Source organism: Marmota flaviventris, chromosome 9 (assembly GCF_047511675.1).
Source record: "Marmota flaviventris isolate mMarFla1 chromosome 9, mMarFla1.hap1, whole genome shotgun sequence".
Taxonomy (NCBI): domain Eukaryota; kingdom Metazoa; phylum Chordata; class Mammalia; order Rodentia; family Sciuridae; genus Marmota; species Marmota flaviventris.
In genome coordinates this window covers 108,049,794-108,075,739 of record NC_092506.1, presented here as the reverse complement: position 1 = coordinate 108,075,739, position 25,946 = coordinate 108,049,794, and the positions used below count along the sequence as shown (strand labels likewise).

The window sequence follows — 25,946 nt, the reverse complement described above, 5'->3', positions numbered from 1 at the left end:
AATTAACCTTAATTATAACACATATATTTAAAAATCTAAAAGTCAGGTTTACTATGCTCTTTTAGGAACTCAGTCATGAGGTCAGAGACACTTGCTTTTTTGAAGTGAGATTCTCCAGGCTAAACTGCTATACATCTGCTTATGGTAATCCTACAACCATCCCAGGTGGGAACTATTATTATCTTTCACATTGTTTTCTTCCAAAAAGTAAGATCAAAAATTTAATTACATTCACTGGTAATGCCAACATTCTGTGCACATCATCAATCTAAGAGCAAATAGACTTTATCGTGTTTCTGGTTCTCAGGAGAATTTCATCATCTTCCGTGGATCTTTGGTTCTTAGAGAATATTCTTGTCATTCATTTCCTTGGAGACCAAACACCCACAAACAATGAGTCAAAATATTTCCTTGCTTAGAAAAGGCTGTTCATGTTATGGGGGTGAAAGGGAATCTTATAATTGCTCACCCAGTGTCATTAAGTTTCAGAGATCCAGTACACTATGGAAAGCCTCATCCCAAATTCATTCTTTCACAGGACAGCAAAGGTGAAGTTACTTTCCCAAAGTCATACAGTGACTTGGTGACACAGCTGGAGCATGAGGTAAGCATTGAGATGGCCAGAAGATGCTCTATTTTTTTTTCTTTTTCAATAATGTTCATTTGATTTTCAGTGTTCATCAATTACACTCCAACAAGATCAGCAGGGCACTGGATGGGGCATATTTTCCATAAAGCCAACTGTGTGAATTCATTTCACACTGAAAGAGAACAAACAAACCAAGTTGGAGCAACAATTCTACTCCTTACAGCACTCATGTAAGTGTACACTTAGGAAAAGCCACATTTCCTTAAAGTTTTCATTGTAAAATAGGGTTACTTATGGATATTTGCAAATTTGTAGTTCAATAGAGCTAGTTAGATCAAATACATGTGGATATTAGTTCACCCAATACAACTGGAGTTGGAGGAAACAAATTTACTCTTGCCTGTAACATGCAATGGATAGAACCACGGAAAGATGGCTCTTCTCTTTCTCTTTATTCCATCAATGTCCTAAGATGCACCCAGAATATATCCCAAAGCTCTTTCTAGAAGTAAAATTGCCTGACAACAAACTCTCTTATTTGAATAACAGAACTTCAGAATCAACTTGAAAACCTTAACTTGGAGCATCAAATTCACTGTGCTTCCCTCTGTGACCTTGAACTGTGGCCATAAAATATGCATTTTTCTCCCCAGTTCTTGTTTATTCCACAGTAAACAACTACCTAATGCACATGCAGGCTGTTAGTAGCCCAGAAGTTACTTTCATTTTAAAAAATGTTTATTTTTTATTTGTAGTTGGACACAGTACCTTTATTTTATTTGTTTATTTTTATGTGGTGCTAGAGATCCAACCCAGGCCCTTGCACATGGGAGGCAAGATCTCTACTGCTAAACCACAACCCCAGCCCCAGAAGTTACTTTCTTAGCACTCAATTGAACCTTGGTGTTAGCAGCGTGGAGCATCCCAGCAGGCATTAGCCATGCAGAGGTCAGATGGATTTCCAGCTCCAGCTGTAACTATGGAGTATCCATTTATAGTAGACACTAGGGTGGTCTCTGAGGATAAAAATGGGGCAGCCTTTGTTGAGAGCCACAGTTTAGTTGGAATGATGCCTGGCATTTTGCTAGAGGGAATGGTTGAAAGGTGACCCTGCTCTGGGAATAGGGCAGCTCTGGGATTAGGGCGGATCCTGCTGGGAATAGGGCAGCTCCAGGATTAGGGAGGATCCTGCTGCCTGGGGCGCCCTCTACTTTGGAATTCCCATAGAGTTCTTGCAGAGTTCCAGGAGAATTGGCGCATGGAGGGAGTATATTCGCAGGCTTTGTGGCGGCTTGGTTATTTTGTACCCAGACAGACTGCGGCAGCCTTGAACTGTTCAGATACTTTCTAATCATTTTAAGATCATATAGTACATGCTCTTTATTTCTATACACCTTATAATATTCCTTGAGTAAAAGAAACTCAAATCTGACATGAAAAAAATATATATAATCCTCTTCTTTTGTTACATTTGATGATCAGGATTTCTTTTCTTTTGTCACACTAGTAATAAAACACCTTCCCACCATGGAAATAGAGCTTTCTTACTTTCTAAGGTTTCTTTTTTTTTTTTTTTTTTTTTTCTTTTTAGGTTTATACCCTGTTTCCTAGAGGAAAAGATCGATGCAACTTTTCAACCATGACTAAATTTGTCCTCCAGGGATTAACAAGACCAACGGGAACTCAAACTGCCCCTTTTTCTCCTGTTTCTAGTGGTCTATGGGATCACTGTAGTGGGAAACCTGGGTATGATCCTCCTAATCACTGTTGATTCCAAGCTCCAAATTCCCATGTACTTTTTTCTTGGTAATTTGTCATTCATAGATCTCGTCTATTCCTCAGTTGTTACCCCCAAAATGTTAGGAAACTTTATACAGGAACAAATTGTTATCTCATATTCTGGATGCATGACACAGCTCTTTTTCTATTGCACATTTGCTATTGCTGAGGGCTATATGCTGGCAGCAATGGCATATGATAGATATGCAGCTGTCTGTAATCCACTGCTCTACAATGTCAACATGTCCCAAAAGGCATGCAGCATACTGGTAACAGGGGTCTATATCATGGCATCTCTTGGAGCTGTAGCCCACACTTCCTCTATGATCAGGCTTTCTTTCCACGGGGAGAATGTCATCCATCATTACTTCTATGACATAATTCCCCTCCTACAGCTTTCCTGCTCTAGCACCTACTTTAATGAGCTTCTAGTGACACTCATGGGTGGATTTAATGTGTTGGCAACAACTGGGCCCATAGCCATCTCTTATACCTTCATACTCACCAACATTCTTCAAATACCCTCAAGTGAGAGCAGGTCCAAAGCCTTTAGTACCTGTGGCTCTCATTTGACAGCTGTTGGGGTCTTCTACAGATCCATCATGTTTATGTATTTCAAGCCAACATCTAGCCACAGCAGGGTCCAGGAGAAGGTGGCCTCTGTGTTCTATACCACAGTGATCCCTATGCTGAATACCTTGATCTACAGCTTAAGGAATAAGGATGTAAGATATGTTCTGAGCAAAGTAAGAGAAAGAGATGTGGCCTACTCCAGAGTTAGTGGACATAACCACTAAGGATTATGGTGGCCACTCGACCCCTTCTTTTTCTTAAAACTAACTTCCTTGTTTCTTAAAATTAACATTCAATAATTTTCCCTTTTCCCATTTCCTCTAACAGTTGCCCAGTTTATGAAGTTTGTGCAAACACACACACACACACACACACACACACACACACACTACTATTTCTTGAGCCAACTATGCCAAAATATAAGGAGTCATTGGTCCTTGATAAGCCTGGACATGTGTACTTAAAAATATTCTTCTGAGTTAAATTTGCACATTCTATTTCATTCCCTATTGAGAAAATCTGGAGTAGAATTTTTTTTCCTTTAGTTGGGGTGAGTTTGCATTCATCACCTTCTGTCTCACATAACTAGCTTTGTAACATTCAGTGTAAGTCTTACCAGATTAGGCTTAACACAGTAGTAATCTTAGCAATTAATCATAGGACAAATTCAAAAACTAGGTATATACTTTGCTAATTTGAAGTCTCCTTGTGGGTCCTCTCCCTTTTATTGTTCTGCTGTGTATCTTATGAAAATTAATCAGGGAATCAATTCCCAAATTAATGAACCTTCATAAAAACTTAAAAGCAGACATAAATAGCAAAATAATAAGTTCATAGTAGGCCAGGGAGGTTGTTTTCAGAAAGGAATATATATCCTAGCAAATTACGCAAGCAATTTGACCTTTAAAAAATTTAATTTCATAGGTGATAGATTTTCCTTAATCTCAAAGAGACTGAATCATGGGCATGCTCCTAGAAGGCAGCCTAACTAATTCTCTTCTGCTCCCCATTTCCTCCTACTCCATTTACAGATGTTATGTCCAGTGTGATAACTAATTTCTTGTGGGAATGACTTACAGGGTAGGTAAGGATCATGCCAAACAACTTCATCCACTCAAGGCCTAAGTTTCCTGCTGTTCCTCTTCCAGCCTCCACTGCTGAAAGGGAAACTCCATTGGCAGGGCCCATGCTTTCCCATGGAGGAACTCATGGGATAACGTCTCTGTCCATGCATCCCACCCTTTTCTCAATATTCCTTGTAAAAATAAGAATAACAATTTAAAAACTGATCAAGCTCAGCTCCTATACTTCTTCTTCATTTCTTTCTTATCTTAATAGCTTTATTGAGGCATAAGAGACAAATTAAATGTGTACAAATTGTATACATTAAATATATACAATTGGATAATTGTACACACAACGCCATCACTACAGTCAATTTGGTGAATATATTCATCATCCTTAAATGTTTACTCATGCTCCTTTGTAATCTACCCCTGGATGCTTTCTGTTGCTATAAATTTGTTTTCATTTTCAAGAATTTCATACAAATTAAATCATAGTAATTACTCTTTTGTATGGGGCTTATTTTACCCAGCATAGTTTATTTTAAATTTTGTCCATGTTGTTACATGTAACAATATCTACTATTATTGCAGTAACATTCCATGGTATGTGTACACCAAATTCATTTGCCTAGTGGTGGACATTGGTTTTTGTCCAGCTTAAGGGCGGTGTACCAGTCTTTGTGACAGCATAGGCTTATATGCTTTTATTTCTCATGGATAAGCACATCAGAGTGGCCCATGTATTAGGTATACATTTTTTGATTTAGAAACTGAAAACTGTTTTTCCAAAGTGGCTGCACCATGTTACATTCTCTATAACAATTTTTCAGGATGTCAATTCCTCCATTGTTTTTGAAACATTTGATGTAGTCACTCTTATTATTGTTAGGCTTAACTGCTCCATATAGTAGTTAGTGGTGTTTCATTGTGATTTTACTTGCATGTTCCTTATGATTAATGATGCTAAGCTTCTTTTCTTAATGTTATATGGATATTTTCAGTGAAAATATCTGTTCAAATATTTTGCATCTCTTTTTACTCTTTTTTACTATTATTTTGAAAGCTCTTTATATCTTTATATATTTTCTCTATATAAAGTCACTCATGAGATAACTGGTTTGAAATATTTTCTCCCTGTCTATGCATTATTTAAATTCTTTTTACATTCTGTTGAGAGATAAAATTCATGATTTTAATCCAGTTCAGTCTATCAATATATTTTTGTATAGATTATTTATATCCTACACAGCTTTGCCTAAAACCAGGTAACAAAAATTGACTTAAATATCTTCTAGAGTTTTCACAAGTTCAGGTTATACATATAGGTATATGACCTATTGGATATATGCTATGAAGTGCATATTCAAGTTCAATTTGTGCATAAACTTATTTGTTTTCATACTCTTTGTTGTAAAGCCTTTTTTTTTCACTGAATTGCCTTTTCATTGTTATCCAAAAAAATATTTTCATAAATACTTGGATCTATTTCTGTATATTATAGCATTTTTATAATGTCTTTTGGGGGGGAGGGGTGCAGTGAACTTTATGGATGGTATGTGACAGTAGGGCTCCCTAAGTCCCTCCCCATCTTCAGGGGGTCTGGGATGGAAATTGGGAGGAGGGGAGATTCTCAGTGTATTGAGGGACTGAGTTAGGGGCAGGGACTCTTTGGCAGCTGAGGGCTTCTCTCTTCCTCTGTGTTCTTTCTGGGAAGGTGGTCGAGAGGCTCTTGCTCCTTGGAGGCCATGTGGACCATAAGATCCACCACCCTGTTGCTGTAGCCAAATTCATTTTTATACCATGAAATGAGCTTGACAAAGTGGTGGTTGGGAGCAAGGCTGGCCCCAGCATTGAAGGTGGGAGAGTGAGTTATCACTGTTAAAGTCTTAGGAGATGACCTGGTCCTCCGTGTAGCCCTGGATGCCCTCTGTTTCCTGATTCACCACCTTCTTGATGTCATCATATTTGGTCAGATTCACAAATGACACGTTGGGGTTGGGCACACGGAAAGCCATGGCAGAGAGCTTCCCTTTCAGTCCAGGGATGACCTTTCCCACAGCCTTGGCAGAGTCAGTGGATGCAGGAATAATATTCTGGGCACTCCCAGAGCCATCATGCCACAGTTTCTCAAAGGGACCAGTATTCTGAGTAGCAGTGATGGCACAGATTGTGGTCATGAGTCCTTCCACAATGCCAAAGTTGTCATGGATAGCCTTGGCCAGGGGGAGCTAAGCATTTGGTGGCATAGGAGGCATTGCTGACAATCTTGGGGGAGTTGTCATATTTCTCATGGCTCACGCCCATCACAAACATGGGGGCATCAGCAAAAGGAACAGAGATGATGACCATTGTGGCACTGCTCTTCAGATGAGCTCCAGCTTTATTCATGGTAATGAAGACACTAGTGAGCTCCACACATATTCAGCACCAGCATCACCCTATTGATATTGGTGGGATCTTACTCCTGGAAGATGGAGGTGGACTTTCCATTGATGTCAAGCTTCCCATTCTCAGCCTTGACTGTGCCATTGAATTTACCCTGGGTAAAATCATATTGGAGCATGTAGACCATGTATTTGAGGCCAATGAAGGGGTCATTGATAGCAACAAGATCCACTTTGCCAGAATTGAAAGCAGCCCTGGTGACCAGGCATCCATACGGCCAAATCTGTTCACTCTGAACTTCACTATCATGTGTCATGGTCATGGCTGGCACTGCAAGAGAAGAGAGGATGTGGTTGTCTGTCAAACGGAGAGGATCATAGAGCCTATAATAAGTCTTGATATTGGATTTTTTTCTCTTTATTTTTCATCTTTTCCATGTTGTGATTATATTAGGTCTTTTGTTTTTCCATTAATATTTTGAGATCAGGATGTCAACTTTTACACACACACACACACACACACACACACACACAGTCTGATGAATAATTTCTTATTGCATTGAATATAAAGATAAATTTGAAAAGAGTTGTCATTGTTTGAATAATGAGATTTCTAAACCAGAGACCTAGTTAAAAATGCTGTAATATTTATTTAGGTCTCCCCTTAGCAATATTTTCAGTTTCCTTTTTTAGTGTAGAAATTCTTTTAAAAAAATGTTTTTTAAGGTATATTCTTATTTCTCACTTGCTTGATTCTCTATTACCTTATTTTTATTTCAATTTTGTTTTGCTCATTGTTATCATATAGAAACACATTAAATTTTTGTATAAAAATACTTCACCTGAAACTCCTACTAAATATATACACCATAGTAGATGTTCTGAGGCTTTGCTAAATTTTATGCAGACAATTTTACTTCCTTTCAGTGTCATTTTTCTTTTTCCTTATTGTAGCACCTGAAACTTCCAATAAAATATTGAATAGAAGTGATAAGTGCATACCTTTTTGACATTATTGATCTTAGAAAGAAATCATTCAGTTATTCACAAGTCTGATGTAAGTTTGTCATAGAATTTTTATCAGATTTAGGAATTTCTCTTTTATTCCTGGTTTGTTGAGAATTTGGGACTTTTTAAATGAGAATATAAGGTTGTATTTTGTCAATGTTTCTTCTAAATTATTGAAAGATGTTTTCTTTTTTAAAAACTATTGTTGATTACATTGATTATCAAAAGTTAAAACTGTTAAATTCTTGGAAAAAACCCTACTTTGACTATAAGGGTAAAAGAAATTGAAGTTAAAGTGTAAAAGACCAGGCATTGTAAAGTTTCTAAGCTGCAAGGCCTGAGTTAAAATGTAAAGGACCAGGTATTGTTAAGTTCCTATGCTACTCGCAAAACCTGAAATTCCTGTAGCTGTTAAGACAATACCTCCTGACCGCCTGGTTGTTTAATAACTTAGGGCCCTGTGCAATCTTACATGTAGGCATCGCAGGGCCTAAACCAATCAGTTTGAATGTGCCTCCCCCTTTAGAACTGACCTATCACCCCTGCCGACCTGTTCCCGCCAATGAATGAACTAATCATGTTTCGGAATTGTTGTTTGATTTTCCCGCAGTGTATGATGATTTGTTAAAGGAGACTGTGATGTATGTAAAGTCCCCGCCCTCCCCCAAAAGTGTACTTAAGCATTGCACAACCCCTGCTCTGGGCTCTGGGCTGCTCTCCCTTCTTGAGTGAGCATGGAGCCCCAGCACACTGGAATGGATCCCCAATAAATCCCCTTCTGCAATTGCATGAGTCAGTCTCTTGGTGGTCTCTTCCTATGACGCCTCGCCGGACCCTTACATGACATGATATGTTATCTTCCTAAGAGATTTGTTTTGTTTAGAATTTTGCATCTATTCAAGGGGGATATTTGTTTACAGTTTTCCATTATGTGATATCTTTGTCAGATTTTTAGTAACAGGGGTGGTTTAGCATTATAAAATGAGTTAGGAATTATTTGCTCTCCCTGAAAGTTCTTGAAGTGTTCATATAGAGTTGAAATTTCTGCTTCCTTAAATGGTTAATATCATTTACCAGAGAAATCTGCATCTGGATTTTCCCTTGTGTGAAGATTTTCTGATTCAATTTAAAAAAATAATAATAAAATAAAAGGAAAAATCTAGGTTATGAATTTTCTGTAGAGTAAACTTAGGTAGTTTGTGGGTTTTTTGTGTATTTACCACTTATATTTAAGTTCTGGAATTTTGGGCATTTATGTTCATTCAAGCTTCATAATTTTTATCAATTAATTTCTGATATTGGTAATTATGCTCCCTTTTTTCCTAATCAAACTTGTTATAGATGTATTGATTCTATTGATCTCAGAAAATAAAGTAAGTTTTTCTTTTCTGATTGATTTTGATTGATTTTTATTTAGTTGGGTTTAACTGAATCTTCTCCTATTGATTTATTAAGTTATATTTCAGTTATTTCTGCTCTGTTCTTTATTATTTCCTTTCATCTGCTTCTTTGGATTTCATTTACTCTTATTTTTTTTTTCAAGTTTTTAAGGTAGAGCTATGTCAGTTATTTAAGATCATTGCAAATCTACAATTTCAAAAAAACAACAAAACCATCTAGGAGAGTATAATATTCATTGAAAAGGTTATTATTTTTCTTTGGCCTGATAGTTTAAACTCAAAATTTTGTTTTTTTTATATTACAATTCAAAGCTATTCCTCCTTTGCTGTTTTTGTATTATGAATGTAAATAGTTAATTTGTTCTATTCACATTCCTTTTCAGAGATTTTTCTCCTATCGCTGTGGATTTTATTTTATTTTACTGACTGTATAAGTAATGTAAATTATTTAAACGTGAAACTTCTTTTTGTAGATGGATAATATAGTCGTGTAAATGCTATTGTAATTAAATAAAGTTGGAAATTATAATAAAATCCCATCTATGAATATTGATATTGTTTCTAATATCTTCCTATAAAATGTTCATATAAATAAAATATGAAGTTCAGTTGTAGGTTAGATGGTTCCAGGTAAGATTAAGCTACTGGAATTTTAGTCTCCCACTGAACTAACTATAAAATAAGGTATAAAATGAGGACAGAATATGTGTTAGAGCATTTGAAGACTCTATCAACATGCAGAGATGGGAAGATAGCTTGAAGTACCACAAAGAGGCAGAGTAGTTTGTAGTGATTTTATTTTTCTTGTTGTGATATTTAAAAATTCACCATTAAAATTTTAAAAAATTTAAATGTGTTAGGATTTTATGCAATATTAAGAAAACCTCTCCATACATCCAGGTTATAGAGGAATACCCCCTTGCATTTTTTTTTAACTTTAAACACTTCAATTTTCAAATTTAGTGTTGGAGTTCATTCTTTTGCTAAGTGCAGATATAGATCTCATTTATTCTTTTCCTGAATAGATATTTTAGATTGTTAGCATTACTAAATAAAAGGTTCCTTAGATGCTACTTTTTATTATACTTGTTATGGTTTGGATGTGAGGTAACCCCAAAAATCTCACATGTGAGACAGTGAAAGAAGATTCAGAGGAGAAATGATTGGGTTGTAAGAATCTTAATCCAATCAGTGAATTAATTCCCTGATAGGGATTAGCTGAGTGGTAACTGAAGTGGTAGGGTGTGGCTGGAGGAAGAGGGCATTGGAGTGTGGTTTGGGGTATATATTTGTGTCTGGCAAGTGGAAACTTCTCTCTCTGGTTCTGATCACCATGTTAGCTGCTTCCCTCTGCTACACCCTTCCACCATGATGTTCTGCCTCATCCCAGTCCTGAGGAATGAAGCTGGACTCCTACAGAGTAAGACTTCTTAAACCATGAGCTCTCAAATAAACTTTTCCTGCCCGAAAATTGTTCTGGTTGGGTCTTTAAGTCACAGCAGTGAAAATGCTGACTAAAACAACCCTTAATTTCTATATGTGTTAAATCATATTTTGTATGTTATATTCCATTGCACTTCCTGTCTTTTGATGCAGTAGTAGCACTTTTTTTTAAATTTACAAGTTTTATAGTGTTTTAATATGTGGTAGTTCTAATTTTCCCTGTAGTTTTTTTTTTTTTTTAATTTTCAATTGTCTTATAATTATTTTTGCATGGGGTTTCTCTTTTTGAACTTTAGTACTAAATCACCCAGCTTTGCCACACCTCTGTTGTAGCTATATAAGCTCACTACACCCTATAGTTAACTTGTTCTACTTACATAATAATTAATAGAATAATTAATACAATTAGTCTGGACAGCATGAAAAAACAACTGTTTGAATGCTGATAAAAGCAAATAAACTAACCACAAAATTTTAGTCAAAATGGATCACAGGCCTAATTGTAAAACTTAAAAACATAAAAAATTTAGAGGAAAACCTAACAGAAGGAATTTTTTGCAACTTAAAAATATATAAAGGATTTTAAAAGGAATATACATATAATAAAAGCAATAAATTGAACATCAAAATGAAATAGATTTTTTCTTTGAAAAACATTGAGAATATGGAAAAGCAAGTCAAACATTGGGGATGTAATATTTGCAGAACACATATCTGATAGGGGACTTGTGTCCATAAACAGAATTCAGCTATTACAAAATATTCATAAAATTCAATAATAATAACTCAAAAATTGAATAATAAACTGAACAAAATAATTTAACCAGATTCTTCACAAATAAAATAAATGAACAATAATGTACATGAAAGCAGGTTTAGTGTTATTAGTCAGCAGGGAAAGCAAATGAAAACCATGAAATGGGCAAAATACACATTAGGATTGCTAAAATTGATAACAAAATATATGGAATGAACTATTGGCTACAGTATAGATCAATAGCAACTTTCTTGCATAATGGTTGAAGTTTTAAAATTTACCACATTATAAAAGCTTGACAGTGGCTTAAATAGTTAAGCATATACCTATCACACAACCCAGCTATTTTCAGTTACTGACTCAAAAGAAATAACATATGTCCATGCAAAGGCAGGAAATTTCATAGCAACATTTTCAGTAATAGCCCAAAATGACTTAAGTGATCATCAACAATTAATATACTGTGATAGAGCCAAAAGTATTCTACTAAACAATAAAGATGAATTCATGGATGGATATCTAAATCCCTATGAAGAAAAGCCAGGAATGAATAAATGTATACTGCATGATTCCAGTTACATGGAATTATAGCAAATAAAAACAATCCACTATCACAAAAATTCATATTAGCTATTTCCTGTTTGTAGAAGTCAAAAGAACACTCTTGAGACTGAAGTAAAAGTTTGTTATCCTGTGTGTGGTGATGGTTCAAAAGTATACATACGTGTTAAAGCTAATCAAGCTGTACATTTTATATATGTGTGGTTTCATGTACTTGACCTGTACCAATTAATTTACATATACTGACACTTCAGTAAAATTGAAGAACTTTCCTAGAAACACAAAAGGATCTTTTGGGTATTTTTATTGGAGTTGTGTTAAATTTTTAAATTAATTCAAGAATTAATGTTATTGAATGTTGAGTTGTTCTATCCAAAAACAATAAGTATCATTTAATTTGTTTAAATCTACTTTTGTATCTTTCAGAATGACTTAAATGTTTCCTTGTGGTAGAATAGAACGGAAACTTCAGCAGTTTAAGAGCTGACAGGCTGTGATTTCACACATTGGCACACAGCAGCTCTACTTACTGACATTTAAGCATAGGGGCTTGCAGCAGTTAACAAGTACCTGTAACAACTTCATAGCAGCAGCAGAAACAGGAAACAAAATAGCTGGGACAGAACAATTCCTGTATGAGCTAAAAGTCACTAGGCTGTTGACAAGCTTGTACTCATATAAGGAATGTTGAATGCACTCTCCAATGGAATTGCAGGAATTCCCTTGCCTTGATGTACCCCAAAATTGCTTTTGTATAAAAGTAAAACACCTGCTGCACTTAGGTCTTAGACTTTGGGAATTATCCCTCTGGGCCACGGTAGCACTAATAAGGTGTTGCTTCCAGATCTTGGTATCCTGACCCTCATTTCCTGCTACATCCTCATAGAGTTTTTTTTTCCATTTTGTATTAAAAATAATAGCATGTAGTTTAACTTTTTGTTGTTATTGTAAAGGAGGTTTATATGCTGTAAGTAGTTACATTTTTTTAATTCTGAAGGTTAATTTTTTATTGCATGACTGAATTCTTAGTTTTATCACTGAATCTCCAAGAATTTTGAGGTATTTTCTTATATCATCTGAAACTAAAGGTAACTCTTTTCTTTTCTCCTAATTTTTATGCTTCTACGTGGTTTCTCACGTCTATTGCATTGACACATTTCTTTCTTTTCTGTGTTTTAGTAGGAATAACTCAATGTTTTCCTCAGTGATATATTATTTGTTGAATCATGGTATATTCCATTATATTTATAAAGTAAACATCTGTTTTCTCTTTTATACAGTGTTTTTAAAATAAGTAATTAAAATTTGAGTTGGTCAATGGGTTTTTAATCATATTATATATTTTTCATTTATCCTTTGATTTATAATAGGATTATAGAATCCTAATGTCAAAACATTGTCCATTCCTATGATAAATCCCACATGGTCAAGGTCCACTATCTTCTTATTCAAGTACTAGATTCAGTTTGCTAATACTGTATTTAATGTTTTTGTTTAATCTTTTAATACTGTATTTAATGTTTTTGCTTTGATATTCTGAATGTTATAGGTCTATAATGATTCCTGCTATACTTTCTAATTAAAAGGAATTTGGAAGATTGTACTTATTTTTTATTCTTTGGGATATTTTACTCTGTTTTAGGCTTTGGGCCAATTTTGTCTTTGAACTTATTGTGGAATTGTCAATTGAAACCCTCTGGGCCTGTGTTTTTCTTTGGGATAGAATCTTAACTTGCATCCTTAATGGAAATTAATCTGTTAAATCTTCCAATTGCTGGTGGGTATAACCTTAGTAAACCATATTTTCCTAGGAAACTTTTTTAACTAAATTTTAAGGCTTATCTCCACAAAGATCTCAAACTAATTTCTCCTAGTTTACATTTCTGTTTCACTGGCTTATTTGTATTATTTGTTTCATATCTTGTACATTGCTGTATTATCTTTTATTTTAATTTACTTAAAGATTTGCCTTTTGGTTGATTTTTTTTAAAATTCAGGATTTTGATTTTTAAATTATGTCTGTTTTATTTCTAATTTATTAATTTAATAATTAATTTTATATTTTTAATTTTTTTCTAATTTATTGATTTTTGTTCAGTTGTTAAATTAGGAAATCAATTTTCATTATTGTACTTTTTTTCAGATTATTTACATTCAATGAAACCAACATATATCAAGGGTGCATAACAACTAGTTTGATAAATGAGCACATTTGTTAATGTCATTCCTTGCCAGGTGAAAATACATTCCTTCCTCAGAATGCATCACCTTGCCCGTTGCCAGGCAACAGCCACAACTACAATGCAGACTGATTTTACTACTGTTACTATGATGAGATTTCCCAGCTGGATTTCCTTATACATTTTATGGACAAAATTTGCCTTTTGAGAGTTTGCAGTAACTGCAGTGTATCTCCAGTGCTGTGACCCATGCAGAATCAACAAAACATCTCCAATAGGGGCATCAGGAGATGAAGAAAACACAGAGACAAAGAAAACACAGAGACATTTTTAAGCAAAGTTGGGGCCAGGTATGACTCTGCACTCTGATAGAGTCACAGAGACCCAGAGCTAGCCCCATGAGTTTATTATATAGGGTCTTATAATCAGGAAGTTTAACTATAAGGCTTTGTGAATTGTTCAAGGCTTGTTGAAAAAACAGCCTCTGCCTCAGAGCAAAGCCTGTCCAAGGAAGGGACATGACCTTTGTCCTTGGAAAGACCCATAGAGCACTCCTAGGCACATTCCCACCCTTCTAAGTTGTTTATCTACAAATAACAGGAGAGATCAGCTGCACCAGGTGTCCCTGACTCAGTCAGGCTAGGTGGGGTTCCATAGCAACCCCCTAGCAGCCACCAATCAGCATGAGACAGGGAAATACCTGGGATGCCAGATGACCCTCCCAGTAGTTTTTGGTGGTTGATAACTTGTTGGGAAACCATGTAGTTCAGCACGAACACCCCTCTTGGCTTAAACCAATCAGTTCAAATGAATCTCCCTCTTGTAGTAACCAATCACCCCTACCCAACTTTTCCTGCCAGTGAATGTGTTAATCATGTTTTAAAGTTGTTATTTGATTTTCCCGCAGTGTGTTATGATTTGCTAAGAGATGCTATAATGTATGTGGGGGTCCCTGCCTTCTCCAAAGAATGTATAAACCTGCTGCAAACCCTGGCTCAGGACCTCTCAGCGTCACCAGTTGCTGTGTGTGCACGCAGAGGACGGAGCTAGCTTGCAATAAACATCTTTTTGCTGTTTACATTGATCTTGGTCTCTGGTGGTCTTTTAGGGGTCCGAATTCAAGCATAACATATGGTGGCTCGTCCGGGATACCCCCAATAAGCCTACCCAGACCCCCTGATTGAGAGGTGATAAAAACCTGGCCGGTAAGTGCCGCAGTCTGGCTGGGCACAAATCACGAGCCACTCAAGCAGTAACAAACTTTATTTCCAAACTCCACCAGCACACTCCCCGGGAACTCTACCAAACACCACCCACGCGGCTCCTCCAGGAACACACCACACACCAACCGGAACTCTCACCACCACCACCAGAACTTCACCAACCAACGCGAACTCTTCAGGAATCCCCAGGAGAGCTCAACCAGAACTCAACGTGAACTCCGCGAGAACTCAAAAGTCATCATCTTAATGGCTCATTGGTGTCAACTCACAACCACTACTTCTGGTAAAAATGCCATGCGTCATCCCAACTTGGCTGTGGCCCTCAACATCCCCCCCTTCTGTTTAATTAAACAACAAGCAGTGTGGCTTAGGGACCATGCCTGTCTTAGGTTGTCCAATACTACATATGGTCCTTACCCGTCACTGACTACCGATCCAGCATACAGCCATACTTGTGGATAGGCCTATGCACCAGTGGGGGGGGGGGTGTGAGGTTCTTTGCCTCACCTCTGTTGGCCCCCAAATTTGGCCTTTGCACCAGTGTGGGGGGGTGAGGTTCTTTGCCTCACAACTGTTGGCCCCAAATTTGGCCTTGGTGCCAGTGGGGGGTGAGGTTCTTTGCCTCACCTCTGTTGGCCCCCAAATTTTAGACCATCACTAGCAGAAGGGAGGAGGATGCAAAATGCCACAACAACAAGCCAAATGACGGCCCTTTTGGGAAAAATTGTACCACCGATGACACCATCTGCAAAGATACGCCAGCACTACCATAATTCACTGCACCAACAGATAGTTCACAATGCATACAAGTGATACATAGTCCAGGAAAGTTCTGCAAGCAGTTCAAAGCAGAGGAATTCATCAATATGTCCATTTCCTCCCAAAGTAAATCGACTCCTTGATTGAGCATCACTTGTTGAATTATTATTCACTGATGCATCAGTTTATACAGTTTGTTGTAATAGCTATCGTAGAAGCTGTAGTTTGGTTTTATCTTTGTCTTCACCGGCACTAGGATGAAGATAGGAATTCTGGCAATGATGGCTAAAAAAAAAAAAATTATGTAACATTTCATCAGGCACTAAGAAAACAATTTTCTGAAAATTTACATTATCCTGAACAGAATTATTAAATATAATGAAAAGGAAAGGTGAAAGTAAACAAACAGATCTGTTAACCTCCTTTTTTGTTCACATGTTAAAACAATCCTCAACAGCTGTTTACCCAATTTAAATTAAACCATTTAAATCATGTGAATAAAAAAAAATATTTGGATCCATTTTTTCATGAGCTCTTCTCATATATATGGACATACACACATACAGACATACAACACAAAACAGAAGTGTGCACACATAACATACAACACATAAGACAATAGTAAAGGCTTTGTAGCTTTACACAGGTGAAATCTCCATTGCAATGTTGAAAAACTCTACAGTCAAAAAATAGAACTGATCAGAAAAACATTAACCTAGGTCTGTATGAGCTCAAAAAATAAAATAGAACTTCATGATGTGGGAAAAGACAATAATAAAATAGATATTGAAATAGCATCCTGGTTACCACCTGGGTTTGACTCTTATTTGGATATCCCATCCTTTTTCCTATAACTTGCATATGGGACTGAAGGTATTCCCACAAGCAAGCCTCAAGGTTTTTTACATTTGAAATAGGCCTTAATGGTGTTCATTATTCATTACCCTCCAGGTGTGGGAGAATCATTTTCGCAGATGTAAGAATAGCCAAGCTGGAGCTCTGGATATCCGCTGTTATGGATTTGAGTCAAATCATCTTCTTTTTGGTCTGTAGAAATCCCTTTGGTTAGTCTCTCTGGAATCCAAATCGGCTGCTGTTCTCCCTGTGGAAACACACAAATAGAACCCCAACTCCAGACAATCACTGGGTCAGGACATTTCCAATATCCTGTTAGAATATCCTTCCAAAATACCTCGGGCTTGTGTACATTTTTTGGATACATATGCCTTTCCACAGAACTAAGCCCTGATGAATCCAAATTTAAAAAGTTTAGAGTAAAAATGGTTATTTTAAGTTTATCTTTGGGGGATATATACCCCTTCCCAATTCCCTCTTTTTGCTTTAATAAGTACATTTTAATAGTTTGATGAGCTCTTTCAACTATGCCTTGTCCCTGTGGATTGTATGGAATTCCTGTTATGTGAATAATGCCAAATGATGAGCAAAACTGTTTAAAAGAGGTAGAGGTATAGCCAGGGGCATTATCTGTTTTTAACTGTTTTGGAACGCCCACAGCGGCAAAATTTTGTAAGCAATGAGCTACAATATCTTTAGATTTTTCTCCGGCATGAAGGGAGCCCATCAAAAATCTGGAAGCAGTATCAACTGTAACATGCAAATATTTTAATTTTCCAAATTCTGGCAAGTGTGTGACGTCCATCTGCCAAATATGGTTAGGTATCAGTCCTCTACGATTGACTCCAAGATTAACTTGTGGTAAAAAGGTCACACAATTTTGACATTGTTTTATTATTTGTCTAGCTTGTTCCTTAGTTATTTTAAAATGCTTTTGTAAAGTATTGGCATTGACATGGAACCTTTTATGAAAATTTGTAGCTTCTAGTGTAGAGAAAATATGTATGTCATGTGTAGTTTTATCTGCTAAATCATTGCCCAAAGTAAGGGCTCCAGGCAATCCTGTATGTGCTCTGATATGTCCTATAAAGAATGGATCTTTTCTGTCCCAGATTAGACTTTGTATAGTGGAAAACAAAGAGAAAACAGTAGAGGAAGGAGAAATCCTACCAGCGTCTTCAAGGGATACTATAGCATTAACTATGTACTATCAGAAAATAAATTAAATACAGAATCTTTAAACATCACAAAAGCTTGTAATACTGCATTAAGCTCTACCTTTTGAGCTGATTGTTTGGGTACTAAAAATGTAAAAGTTTGATCAGGGGTAACTACTGCTGCTGTACCATTATTTGACCCATCAGTGAATACATTTGGAGCATTCATGATAGGTGTTTTTCTTGTCATTTTTGGAAAAACTACAGGATGCGAAGAACAAAAAGACAATAAAGGATTAGATGGTAAGTGGTTATCAACTGAAACATTAGATTTACACACAATTATTGCCCAAGTATTTAACTCATTAGCTAACTCATCAATTTGATCCATAGTATATAGAGCAATAATTTTATTGGGAGAAATTCCAAACACTCCCTTTGCTGCTTTTATTCCTTTGAGTATTAATTGTCCTACAGCCTCAGGATACCTAGTAAGAATAGTATTAGGAGAATAAGATAAATGTATCCACAATAATGGACCTTCTTGCCAAACTACTCCTGTAGGAATATTTTTTTGTTGGTAGTACGATAAATAATAAAAGCAAACTTATATCAATTCTATCCAAATGCATATTTTCCATATATGTTTCAATGATTTTTAATGCCTTTCTTGCTTCAGGCGTTAACATGCGGGGTGAATTTGGATCTGATGGACCTTTTAGGATATCAAATAAAGGTCCCAACTCTCCTGTTGGTATGCCTAGATAAGGCCTTATCCAATTTATGTCTCCTAATAACTTTTGAAAGTCGTTAAGTGATTTGAGTTGACCTACTCGTATTTGAATTTTGGGTGGACAGACCATGGTTGAGGATAATAGAACTCCTAAATAATTAATTGGAAAATTTAATTGTACTTTACCTATTGCTATCTCTAGATTATAATTTTTTAATAAATTTGTAAGTGTGGCATAACATTCTAGCAATGTGTTTTTATCTTTATGTGCTAATAATACATCATCCATATAAGTGAAATATTTGTAGTTCAGGATTTTGATTTCTAAGTGGCTGGATTGCTTTGTTAACATAAATTTGACACATAGTTGGGCTGTTAGCCATCCCTTGAGGGAGTACTTTCCATTCATATCTCTGATCTGGACCTTCATGATTCAGTGCAGGGATAGTAAATGCAAAACATGGACTATCCTCAGGATGAATTGGAATTGAAAAAAAAAAAACAATCTTTAATATCTATAGCTAAAACATACCAGGTTTTTGGCAAAGCAGATAATTGAGGAATCCTCAATTGAGCAGGTCCCATAATAACCATCTCATTGTTAATGGCTCTTAAAACTTGCAATAATCTCCATTTACCAGATTTCTTTTTAATGACAAAAATGGGAGTATCATGGGACTAGGGATGTGGGTCAAGCGGTAGTGGGCTCGCCTGGCATGCGTGCAGCCTGGGTTCAATCTCAGCACCACATACAAACAAAGATGTTGTGTCCGCCGAAAACTAAAAAATAAATATTAAAAATTCTACCGCTCTCTCTCTCACTCTCTCTTTAAAAAAATAGGAGTATTATGGGGAGATATGGAAGGTTGTATATGTCCCTCCGCTAATTGTTGTATGACCAGGTCATGGGCTGCTTGTATCTTTTCTTTAGTCAGGGGCCACTGAGGAACCCATACTGCTCTTTCTGATTTCCAAGTAATTTTTATTGCCTCAGTGACCCCTTCTGAAAACCCAATCCATGTCTATTTATTCCTTGATCTATTTGAATTGGTGCTGCTATACCTTGTTCTTGTTCTCCTAATCTTTTTTTCTTTCCTGAAAACTTGTCTAGCCCTAATAGTGGGTGCATTTGGCTTGATGTTATTTGTTAATGTCAAACCTAATTGACTAGGACATCTCGTCCCCATAAATTTATAGGAAGATGATCCAATACATATGGCTGTATAGTTCCTTCACATCCTTCAGGATCCTTCCAATCTAATACCATTGCACTTCTATGGGGATTAGTTGCCACTCCTAGGCCTCAAAGCGTTTGAGTAGCTTGTCGTAACAGCCAATGTTTTGGCCATTCTTGACGAGATGTGATGCTAAGGTCTGCATCTATATCCAGTAGCCCATTAAATTCATGTCCTTGAATATTTAGTTTTAGCATTGGGCGAGAATCTAAATACAAAGACAGAATAGTCCAATCTACACCTGTGGAGCCTAATTCCCTGGAACCTCTTTCTATACTACTACTGGAAAATTTATCATGTAGGCTGGGTATTATTAATAACTGTGCTATTCTATCTCCTGCTGAAATTACTGATATACCCTTGGAGAACTAGCTATAATTTTTATTTCACCTTCATAATGGGGATCAAATACCCCAGGACTTATCATAAGTCCTTTTAGAGTAGAAGAACTGCATCCTAACAATAAGCCTACTGTTCCTTGGGGAAGAGGTCCTTTTACTCCTGTGGGATAGGCAGCTCGAAAACAAAACAAAACAAATCAAAACAAGAACACATTGTTTTTTGAAATGGTCACCCATTCTCTCGCCTTCCCTTAGGGGCGAGCAATTTCACTTACCCCCGAGCTTCAGGTGTTCCCCCGCACAGGCCGCCAAATGCCACAGTCTGGCTGGGCACAAATCATGAGCCACTGAAGCAGGAACAAACTTTATTTCTGAACTCCAACAGCACACTCCACACGCTCCCCTATCCTGAACCCCACGCGGCTAGTCCAGGAACCAGCCACCAGAAATATCTCCTCCGAAAATCCCTCTTCCTGCACTTCCCCAACCAATGGAAACTCTCTGGGAATCCCCAGAAATCCCCATGAGAACTCCAAAGTAGCATAAGAACTCCAAAGTAGTGGCCGAGGCGGATAGTAATGCCTCGTCTGTCAACCAATACTATTGGCAAAATGCCAGGGGCAATTCCAACTCGGCTGTGGCTCTCAGCACCTTATTGTCTCATTTCATCTTTGCTGAACATTTTATAATTTACTCAGATCAATTTTCTATCTATTATCTCTACAACTCTGTCAATGTACTTTATCTATTTACTTTTTAATATCAATGATTACACATTACCTTCTAGACATTCTATTTACTTCTAATTAAAATCTTTATGTCATTTTATGGTGTTTTAATATCATTAGTCTCATTACCTTCTTTTGTAGCTAGAATTATTTTAAACATTTTTTCAATCTCTAATAGTCATGAACAACATAATACAGAATATCAGACTCTTCTGAGTCCTTATACAGTGAGAAATAAGATAAATCAGAGACAAAATGTCACACTTTAATACATGAATTTTGTGATGAAGGCACAAACATAAAAATGGATTTTCTAATGTTTCCTACGATGTGATTAACAATTTTTGATCTGTTCAACAGGCTCACCAGTCCCTATAGTGGGAGAGAACTTGCTTCCCATAGGCAGCCACCATTATTCAAGAAAAAGGAGAAGGGAAAGTTATCCCCAGTCATGTAGGGAGAAGAGCACAGCCAGGTGATGGCACTAATGTCCTCCACATGGAAGGAAACATCAGGAGAAGGGGATGAGTGTCCATTCCATGTTCCACAATAGTCTTCTGTAAATTCACAGTCTACTAGCAGAAGTTGTTGAGGTCAGATGTTTCCATTTGTTGGATGTAATACCTCCCATTCATCAATTTTCACTTATTAATTATCCCTAATCATAAAATCTGTAAGAACAAGTTCCAATTAGAAACAGTCAGCATGAGCCAAAGGAACCTGTACTTTACCATGCATAGTGAGGAACTGGAAGTCTGATGCAGTCCTGTTGACAGTTGAAAATCAAGAGGTGGACCTGGGCAGTGCTCTCTGGAAACTTCCCTGGTACCTCCAATATAACCATAGAGCAAGAGGCATACCATACTTCTCCTCTTAAAGGTCATGCTTTCTCTATTAACAGTGTCCATTTTTTTCCATTTTAGCCCATGACTATTTGAACAACATGTCTGATTTTTTTTTTTGGCATAATTGCAAGAACTGGTAACCAAGGATCACCATGGTTATCTCAGTGTTGCTGCAGGCTCTGCCTCTGTAACAAAGGCATAATGGAAATCAGTGTGGAGGTTCAACAAAACCTAAAAATAGAACTGTCATATAATCCACCTCTATCACTCTTCATTTTTTATCTGAAAGAATTAAATCAGTATACTTCAGAGACACAAGTATACTCACATTTATCACAACACACAATTCACAATAGTTATGGAATCAGGCTAGGAGTTCCTCAACAGAAGAATAGATAAAGAAGAGACAGAATATATACACAAGGGAGTTCTATTCAGCCATAAAAAATAAAATTATATTTTGCAGGAAATTTATGGAGCTAACAGAAGCAGGTTAAGCATAATATGTGAGACTCAGAAAGAGAAGTTTTATTCTCATATGTGGAAACTAAAAGGTAAAAAAAAGGACATCATGAAAGTACAACAGAGACTCTGAGAACAGAGGAAGGAAGTCAGGGAGAGAGAGGAAGGGATGGCAAATGGAAGTAGTGTGGAGTAAAACTGATCAAACTATGTTATATGCAAGCACGAATATGCCACAATGAAAGTCATTGTTCTTTGTAACTAATGTACACCAATTAAAAAAAGGAAAGGAAAAATGACAATATGATGTAATAATGAGCTACAATTTGCAGAGTATTGGAGAATTACTACTCCATTGTCATTCTTGTGACAAAATCTAAAAAAATTTTACTAATACTATCATTATAATTTATAATAAAAATAGAAAACATTCCATACAAAATATTTTTGTAATTTTGTACATCAAAAAAGTAATAAAGTAAAAATGTGTTTATATTTTAAAACAATTTTAGCAATGTGGTCCATCTAAAACAAAGTCAACAACTTATGATACATTTCAATACATAAACAGTGAATAGAGAGTAGAAAAATGAGAAAATAATATATTTTATTACAGTTATCTTAGAAAATAATGAATTTTTATATCAGGTTAAGAATTTTCAGCATTGTCATCTCTTTGCCTGTTTACTCAAAAGGAAAATTATCCATTGTCCTACCCTCAAAAAGACACTGTCACATTTGTTTTATTCACCAAATGGACCTTCTGAATTCTATGGCTCTACCAGCTAGAATATAGGGTTTTCATACCTTAAATTCCATACAGGAAGAGTCTATGAAAGTCAACATAAACACAAGTGCTTTAGTTGTTTCAAGGTACTACTGGCTTCTGGGACTAAATTCTTCAAAGTCAAATGATATAAACCTGTGTCCTATCCATGAGAATCCTATTATCATCATGTTTCTAGGGTCTTCTGGAAAAGAGAAAGCAGTAGCTTTCATTTCCTGTTATTTTACTTTCTAAATTCCTTCTTCCTTACTTGAATTTCAATTACAATTCACTATTTTGTATCCTGAAGTTGTACTCCCTTCCTGACAACCCACAAATATACAGTGATTTTCATTTCCCCAAATACTATTAACATAAGGTGATTATGGTTCAGAAGTTTTACCAAGGCTTTATTAAAAGTAGAGAATAATTACCGAACAGGTTACAAATGCAAACTTAACTGATGTTTAAACTTTCATTGATCATGTTCCATGCATAGATCTCTTATTTCATGGTCATATTGTCTCTTTGGGTCCTGATATTGTAGTTCTAATTTCTTCCTATTCTCTCAATTAAAAGACACTAAAATTTTTAATTTATTTCAAAAAAGAAAAATTAAAAGTCTGTTCCTGACTTCAACTAATCATCTTACATCTACACTGGCCCCCCCAAAGACTCCTCTTCCCAACTAAAAGAACCATGAAATTGATCTTCTAAACAAAAGTAACAACAGTAATAATAGTAGTAATAATACAAAAACCTGTCTCATCCTAGAACAAAGCACAGTCAGCTTTCTCATATCTCATGTTTAGTGAAATAAAACTAAGAAAATAAAATAGAAAAGCAAAGGGAGCAAAGGGAGGGCATCACAGAAATATTTTAAAAAGAACAATAAACTTGAAATCATGTTGCTAAGATTTTATTCTAGGCTTTATCTTTAAGTTGCTGTAGGACTTTAAGCAAATCATCATCCTCTTTGAACTTCAGTATTCTAACTCTAAAATAAATATATATATTGATAATATAATATGTGTTTGTTAAACCATACAAGGAAAATATAACATCTCTTATAAAGGTGTTTAATGCATAGTGTTTACAGCTACACTGTGGTTGCAAATGATATATATATATCTCCACAGGAAGATTAAAACCTAGAGTAGAAAGATTACAGAATTGTTGCTTCATCAAAGTAGCAAACAAGAATTCTCCAGCCCAGTGGCATAATATCAATGTGGCATTGCATTATTTAGTCATGTGCAGAACCATTCACCATTTCTTAGAATAAAGTCTATTCTTCATAGCACAATTTATGGGACATGTCTGTGTTGTACAAAAGTGGACTGCATATGGCAATTTAAAAAAAAGTTCTTAATGTTATTCTTAAAGAGGCAAAAATGGTGAAAGGAGAAACTGTTAGAGTCTGTAAACAAGTCAAAATAACACCTGGCATTTTGCCAGGGGAATGTTAAAGTTCGTAAACAAGTCTGGATGGTGCCTGGCAAAATGCCAGAGGGAGTGGATTGAGAAGTAACAAAAGCAAGCCATTAAGTGTGGAGATTCCTGATTGGTTGACTGCTGTATCTAGTTTATGCTAATTAGATAAGCTGTGTGGAATGCATAAATACTGCTCCTGTCCTGCAATAAACGGCTCCTACTCCTGCTGTATCAACGTACACAAGTTATTCGTCACCCCCCGGTTATTTTGCAGCCAGCCGGCCTGCGACAAGAAACTATAAATGGTGAGGGAACAAAGAAAACCTACTACAAAACATTGAGAAACGCATTTCAAATTTCCCTCCCCAATGGTAAAAAAGAAATATAAGAAAGATGTCACTAAAAACATTTCAAGTAAACACAGAGAATCTGTCTGTGTTGGAACTGCACATAGGGTGGTGCTGTTTCTGATCAAAACATTTTCCTGCTCAGGATTTTTCTCAAGGCCACTTTAACATCTTTGTTCCTCAAGCTGTAGATCAAAGGGTTCACCATGGGAACCACATTGGTATAAAAGACTGAAGAGACTTTATTCTCATTCATTGACCCAGCAGAGGATGGTTTCAGATACATAAATGCACATGATCCAAAGAACAGAGAAACAGCAATTATGTGGGAACTGCAGGTGCTGAAGGCTTTGGACCTGCCCTTAGTGGAGCTTATTTGGAGTGTGCTATAGAGGATGAAACCGTAAGTGATAAAGATGGTGAGACTGGGCACAATGATGTTGATGCCCACCACAATAAATATAACCAGCTCATTGGCATAGGTGCTGGTGTAGGACAGCTGGAGCAAAGGGAGGGCATCGCAGAAATAGTGGTTTATGATGTTTGCATCACAGAAGGTCAGTCTCAGCATGCATCCAGTGTGGGCCATGGCACCAGAAAGTGCCATCAAGTATGAACCAAGCATAAGGTTGGAGCATACCTTAGGGGACATGGCTATGTTGTACAAAAGTGGATTGCAGATGGCCATGTAGCGATCATAGGCCATTGATGTCAGCACATAGCACTCAGAAATTATAAAAAAACAATAAAAGAAAAGCTGGGTCATACAACCTCTGTAGGAGATAACATTCTTCTTTGAAATGAAATTCACCAGCATTTTGGGTGTAAACACAGAAGAGTAAGAGAAGTCTACAAAGGACAAGTTAAAGAGGAAAAAGTACATGGGGATGTGAAGATGTGAGTTCAGACCAATTAGAGTTATCAAACCCAGATTTCCCAACACAGTGACCATATATATTATTAGAAATAGGATGAACAGGGGGACTTGGAGAATAGGCCAATCTGTTAATCCCACCAGTATAAACTCTGTCACAAAAGAGGTATTTTCAGGAGCCATTCTTTTCCAAAAGAATCTGTGGACACAAGGAGAAAAATAAAAGAGTTACATTAAAAGACAACCCAACTCTCCCAAGAACATCTTCTCCCACCAGTGAGGTTTGCACCAGAAATATCTGAAACTAATCAACCTGAATCCACATAACCTGCCTTTTGTGTTGCCAGTATACTAATATAAAATTCTTATTAGAATCTTAAAACTAAATTCAGAACATCACACACTTAGCCTACATTAGTAAGATTGGTGCAAGCATACACAAACAT

The 25,946-nt window shown here is 36.4% G+C and overlaps 1 protein-coding gene and 2 pseudogenes across 1 annotated transcript; 1 reads left to right on the top strand and 2 right to left on the bottom strand.

Annotated features, from left to right (window-relative positions):
- Positions 1–436: 436 nt before the first annotated feature.
- Positions 437–3,165, top strand: LOC114079351 (olfactory receptor 8D1-like; annotated as a pseudogene).
- Positions 3,166–5,659: 2,494 nt separating this feature from the next.
- Positions 5,660–6,702, bottom strand: LOC139707003 (glyceraldehyde-3-phosphate dehydrogenase-like; annotated as a pseudogene).
- An 18,048-nt stretch (positions 6,703–24,750) lies between these two features.
- On the bottom strand, positions 24,751–25,683 carry LOC114079350 (olfactory receptor 8B3-like). The gene has a single exon (XM_027920589.2). It carries the CDS (start codon positions 25,681–25,683, stop codon positions 24,751–24,753), a length of 933 nt encoding a protein of 310 aa, XP_027776390.2.
- Positions 25,684–25,946: the final 263 nt, after the last annotated feature.